The sequence below is a fragment of the Garra rufa genome, chromosome 3 (genome assembly GCF_049309525.1).
Source record: "Garra rufa chromosome 3, GarRuf1.0, whole genome shotgun sequence".
NCBI lineage: Eukaryota > Metazoa > Chordata > Actinopteri > Cypriniformes > Cyprinidae > Garra > Garra rufa.
This window is the reverse complement of record NC_133363.1, coordinates 62,711,493-62,717,931: the sequence shown is the minus strand read 5'-3', so window position 1 is coordinate 62,717,931 and position 6,439 is coordinate 62,711,493. Positions and strand designations below refer to the sequence as shown.

Here is a 6,439-nt window from a genome sequence, read left to right as displayed (position 1 = left end):
TTGTCTTTTTTTTTAATGCAACAGAAGCAAATATAGTACCTTCTCATTTATATGAAAAGCCTCTGCATATGATACTGCTGCTGCTCTCTTCTCTGCATCATACACTGAATCGGCTTCTTCTGCTGTTTTGTATCTTACAAGTCGTCCTCCAACTGCTCCTAAAGGTGAAGCTCTGAGAAAGACCCCCGCTGCAGTGACTCGCCTGTTCAGGCCCCATTTCTACTGTGTTTTTCTTCTGTATTCGTTTACAGTTTGGGCTGCTGCGTTGACTCTTTGTATCACTGTTGGAAGGTGTTCTGGCTGAAGTAAAGTCACAACTGATGCCACTGCAACACTAATGCCCAGAAAAGCACCAATCAGTGTCCCTCCAGTCACTCCTTCAAGCCTTTTTACATATTCCATATGAACAATGTTCTTTGCTTCTTCTCTTTTCTCTTGCAGAGAAAGAGTTTTATGTTTGATTTAATATTTAATGGTGGAGTCATTATGTATAGTAACATTCTATATTCTTGTCAATCACCATTTGAATTTTGTCGTCCATCATTTTAAGCATGTCACTGGTATAGCAGCCATTCACTTTTACCATCTCATCTATCGTGTCCAGCAGATTTTTCACCTGAACCTCATTGCTCTTGTACCCTGAATGACAATCATTCCAGTAAGTGTTGTCGATGACATGACAGCGGCCTCCACATTTATCAACCAGCTGCTGTAGTTTGGGACTTTTCTGAACAAATTTCTCAATTCTTTGATTCTCTTTTAGTTCTTCACCATGAGTGAATAAAACCACTGAGTGTTTAAAGGTATTTTCTTGGCAAATTTGAACAATTCTGTCCACAGTCTCCATTTCTTGTATTGTGTACCTCCCGACCTTCAGGACAATGACTAAGGCATCGATAGCTGGAGCGCTTTCAATCATACATCTTATGATCTCATGTTTAATCTTCCTATCATCATCATGATTAGTATCAAAAAATCCAGGTGTGTCAATAACTCTGATCTTTCTTCCATCAACAGTCTTTTCACTGCTAGCACATTTAGTTGTCTCAGATACAGGTGAAGCAGCACTTGAAAATACATCATTTCTAAGAATTGTGTTCCCAGCACTGCTTTTGCCATCTCCTGTTTTTCCAAGAAGAACAATTCTTCTTTCTGGCAGAGATTCACTTGCTATTTAGGAAAGACACTTGTTATTAGATTTTCCAAAGCAAACTGAACATTTTCTGATTGTGTTGCCACTTTATTAAACATTCACATGGACACTTTTTTCAAACACTCACTATAATTATAATAATCGAAAGCTGACATTGTGCACCATCACTCAAATAAATAAACCAGTCTTAAAGGTTGTATTAGCGATTCTAACATAAAAACATAAAGTGTCAAATTCAGCTGACCTTTCTTCACGATCCGCTCGCTGCCTGCCCCATAAATCAGCTGTAAAAAAAACGCGTCTCTCTGGTCAGCCTAGAGATATGCCAAAAAAAACAATCGGTGCTACCAACCTTTCCACACATAAACAAACAGTGTTCCAACCAATCACCGTCAGGGGTTTGGTGTTGTGGACTTTCGCTCCGCCTCCCTCACATCCCTGCACCAGTAGGAAAGTCCACAACACCAAACCTCTGACGGTGATTGGTTGGAACACTGTTTGTTTTGCTCTGGAAAGGCATATCTTGGACCCTAGGCTGACCAGAGAGACGTGTTTTTTTTTACAGCTGATTTATGGGACAGGCAGCGAGCGGATCGTGAAGAAAGGTCAGCTGAATTTGACACTTTATGTTTCAGCCTAGAATCGCTGATACAACCTTTAAGCTACAGGCTAAATGTCCATGTTGCCAGCTTTGTATGTTTAAATGTTGAATAATACAAATGTATACATGCACACATAATCACAAAATCCAGCATTTGTTTGCTGTTACCCATTTTTTGTGAAACTAGGTGTATAATATAAGTGGTTTTATACCTTACCTCCCATTTTTTTTCTTTCTTTCTTTTTATTTAAAGATGATGTGGGTTTCTGTAAGGAAAAATGATATGTGATTATTCTTGATTAATTATTAGGAGAAACAAGTTGCAACAGTCTCTGTTCATCATGATTTACCTTGGCGATGTTCTTATGTTAAGAGAAATATAAGTGCGGTCATGGTACCAAAATAAAATAATAAGTGAAGAGCGCTGTTCAAACGGCTTTGTTTTATTTAATAATATTTTTCAAAATATTAAATTACCTGAATTAAAAAAAAAAAAAGTTTTGGAGAGGAGAAGGTAAAAAGCAATACAAAACAAATAATGTACAGGTTATGTTGCCATTCCTTTGCTCTCAAACTTAATGCAATGTAATAATAGGCCTTATTTAATAATAACATTAATAGTGCAGCATGCATCTAACTCTGGGTGAAAAGCTTATCATAATCACAAATCCATGAGAGCAGTTTACAAATTTTGGGAACGGATTACGAAAGCGTGCGCACGGATTATGATTTTGTGGGTACGGATTCAAAATCTGAGGGTCAAAATCTGTCGTGGGCACGGTTTGTTAAACCGAGGGAACAGTTTAAGAATTTGTGAGTACGGTTTATAAACTGAGGGAAGGAATTGCAAACCGTCCCCACGGATTAATTATTTTTCTTCTGAAGGTGACGTAAGGGGCTCCGTGGTACGGGGCTCCATATTGACGAGTCATTTTTTTTTTTTTTTTTTTTTTCTAAAAGTCATAGTGGAGTGGGCTACAGGAATGACAGCAGGGGAAGTACTGTCAACAATAAGTATTCTTATGTGGAGACTTATAATTAGCATTTCACCTGTAGTTCTACTCCTTCGTTTGGACATTTATTCTCCAAGACATTCAAATATGCAGGGATTAAAGTTCTTCCGTTACCTGCAACAAGCCCACGACGGATCTCCTTCAATTAGAGAAAATGAGGGGGGAAAAAAACATATAGCGCATTGTTGTTGTTCTGCCATCACACCAAAAATCATCCCAGCCGCGGCCTCAGCTTCTCAGTGACAACATAGTGACGCCGCTCGCATCATTCACAGTCAGGTAATAGGTTGTTGGCCCATGACGTCACTGCTGTGCCTGAGCGCATTAATTATTATTATATTATTATTAATTTGATTGCAACGTTATATTGTTCTAAAGTCTATTTTTCCACCGTGTACCACTTGCATAAACACCACAGCCGTAGGGGCTGACATTGTTGTTTCATGGGCAGAACTTGAGACTGGGAGTACATCGATCTAGAGTTCACGAGTGGGAAGTCACGGGTTTGACTGCCGCTCCAGTGCACTTTCACGGGCAGAAGGTTGGAAAAACACGGGTAACAGGTTGCCTGGAATGCGGCATTCAATAAATGCACTTCTTGTTAAAGGTGCACTGTGTAATATTTAAGATGATCTCTAGACAGAGGTGCAATATAATATACATAACTATGTTTTCAGGGGTGTATAAAGACCTTAATTAATGAACCATTATGTTTTTATTACCTTAGAATTATCAGTTTATATCTACATACACCGCGGGTCCCCTCACATGGAAGTCACCGTTATGTTTCTACAGTAGCCTTGAATGGACAAACTGCTCTACCGATCGCATTTCATCACTGTTGTTCTAGGGAAAAAACAGTGAACAGAAAATTTTGTGTCGTTGTAACGTATACTTACAGTTTTAAAACGTAATATTTCTATATTCAAAAATGTATATTTAAAACATTTATCTCAACATGAATTTATTTGCACTTATGCCACCTCTGAGCCTCATTAAATGTCTGAAATTGCAACTGTCAATGGGATCTCTCTCTCTCTCTCTCTCTCTCTTTTTTTTTTATTTATTTATTTATTTTTTTTGTTTTGTTAAGTTTTAACTCTATACCATATTCCAATAGAACCTAGATGTCTGGTCACTTATGTTTCTTTACTGTAATAATAATCTGCTGTCTAAGTGTGTGAACTGCAGAGTACTCACTTTTACTTCCTTTAATTGTTCCTCCAAAAGAATCAAGACAGAAAGTGGAGAGTTCACTGGATGGTCACACCAAAATCGAAAAAAGGAAAGAACAACTTCCTCCGTTTAGGAACTTTTTCAGATGATTATATATATAGGCTATACAGTGGTTTGAAAAAGTGTTGGCCCCCTTCCTGATTTTTTTTATTTTTCATTTATTTTTATTTTTTTTCATGTTTGTCACATGTAATGTTTCAGATCATCAAACAAATTTAAATATTAATCAAAGATAGCACAAGTAAACACAACATGCAGTTTTTGAATGAAGTTTTTTTTTTTTTTTATTATGAAGGGAAAGCAAAATCCAAACCCACATGACCCTGTGTGAAACAGTGTTTGCCCCCTAAACTTAATAACTGGTTGGGCCACTCTTAGCAGCAACAACTGCAATCAAGAGTTTGCAACAACTTGCAGTGAGTCTGTTACAGCTCTGTGCAGGAATTTTAGCCCACTCATCTTGGCAGAATTGTTGAAAAACACTTTTTCACACAGGCCCATGTGTTTATATATATATATATATATATATATATATATATATATATATATATATATATATATATATATATATATATATATTAGGGCCGGGACTTTAACGCGTTAATTTAGATTAATTAATTACACAAAAATAATGCGTTAAATTTTTTTAACGCATTTTAATCGCACTTAGTTTTGCACCGCGGAACGTTTCTCACTGGATGAGATTCGGCGGACCCATTATACTGGAGCACCAACTAGCGTTCAGACAAGGGCTGTATCCGAAATCGCCCCCTATACCCTATTCACTATTCCCTACATTAGTCCACTAGTACAGTTCACTTGAAGGAGTGAATGAAAACGAGTGAGTGAATTCGGACACTAAGCGCACCGGAAGGACTGACGCTTTTGCATAGTATATTGCTTACTGTTTAACAATCATTTAAAACGCACAGTTCGAGTAGTAAGATTAAAGGATTTATCTTGAACTAGGTCAAGGAGTTTATGTATAAACATTGGTTAAACAATTTAATAATCAATTTACAACAAATTTGTACCTGTGTTGTACGCTGCATTACGCAGTGGACGAGCACGTTGTAAAATGAACAGATGGATGATTCAGCTGCGGGCGCCATCGTCTGGAGAGACGCGGGAATTCAGTCGGCGCTCGACTCTCACAGTGCATTATGGGTTATCTCTAGCTGTTGAGCGTACATCGGTTGTACACTCGTTTTTGCGGTGCATTGTGGGATTGAATGAGTGCACTCGAGAACGTCCACTATGGTTTCGAACACCACTTAAAATGGCTGTCCCCTCAAATAGTGTCCTATTTGAGGGTATAGGGGGCGATTTCGTATACAGCCAAGCTGCGTCCTTCCTAAATAGTATTGTATGTCCCAAATCGTAGTATGTTAAACAAGTATTCCAAAGATTCCCGGATGGTCTACTACTTAACGATCAATGCACACTCTAACGGCTAATATTGCCCACAACACACTGCGCCGTGAACAAGGATTCATTTAGAACTACAAACACGCATAAAAAGTGTTAAAAAAACTACAAACATGGAGGATATGCGCGACCAACGGACAGGTAGAGAAAGGGGTTTGAGTGATAAATAATCAGTGTGTAACCTGATAAAAAATATTTTTAAAATATTATCCGCGTATATTCCATGTGCAGCAACATTTATAGTGATAGGTTTGGTCATTAACGTTTAAATGCATAATAAAGCAAACACAAGAGCAGAGTTCTCGGCATGAAAGATTCGTCAAAGAACGTGCCTCTTAATTTCTCTCTAATACGGTAGGATATTAAATTAAACGAAATGTAGATAATGTTAACTGTGATGATTGACAAGGCAGTTTAAACAGTGACAGGAATCAGGTAACTAAGCAACAGAGCGTCAGTTAAAGAAGCAGTTAAGCATTAAAGAAGCAAGTAGTATGTCCCAAAGCTTGCTTACTATTCTGCTATATACTCAAAAGTATGTACTTTTCTTCACAAAAAGAGTACATACTTGTAAATAATTTTGTTGGCTTAAGCTTATGTATTCAGTCATTATTCAATGGTACACTAAAAATCCATGTAAAAATCTTACTTCTCACTGTTCCCAGGTCAAATGCAATTAATTTCGATTAATTAATTACAAAGCCTGTAATTAATTAGATTAAATTTTTTAATCGAGTCCCAGCCCTAATATATATATATATAAAGTTGATCAATTTTATAAGCATTATTCCTTCAGACTTTATGGCTGTTGTAAACTTTACCACTCAGAAGATGGCGCCAAACAGACTCCAGACAATGCCTTTATATATATATATATGCTTTAATCACGACAAGGAGGACTTAATACAATCACAGAGAGTCCCCCAAACATAAAGAATACAGCAGTTTATATAGCAAAGACACATATCAAAAGTAACATTATGTCCTATTACATCATTCTCCTTTAAT

General features: G+C 37.2%; 1 protein-coding gene across 1 annotated transcript; it reads right to left on the bottom strand.

Moving 5' to 3' along the window:
• Window positions 1–484: 484 nt before the first annotated feature.
• On the bottom strand, window positions 485–1,308 carry LOC141331705 (GTPase IMAP family member 7-like). Its single transcript, XM_073836739.1, has 2 exons — window positions 1,281–1,308; window positions 485–1,170 (listed from the first exon to the last, which is right to left on the bottom strand). The coding sequence occupies exons 1-2, from the start codon at window positions 1,306–1,308 to the stop codon at window positions 485–487; spliced, it is 714 nt and encodes a 237-aa protein (XP_073692840.1).
• Window positions 1,309–6,439: the final 5,131 nt, after the last annotated feature.

What these genes read in the sequence shown, in the direction of transcription:
- LOC141331705 (XM_073836739.1), bottom strand. Translation starts at nt 1,308, where the DNA reads ATGTCAGCTTTCGATTATTATAATTATA. An exon ending in TTTCGATTATTATAATTATA is followed by an intron (nt 1,171 to 1,280) that starts GTGAGTGTTTGA and finishes TTTCCTAAATAG; the next exon opens with CAAGTGAATCTCTGCCAGAA.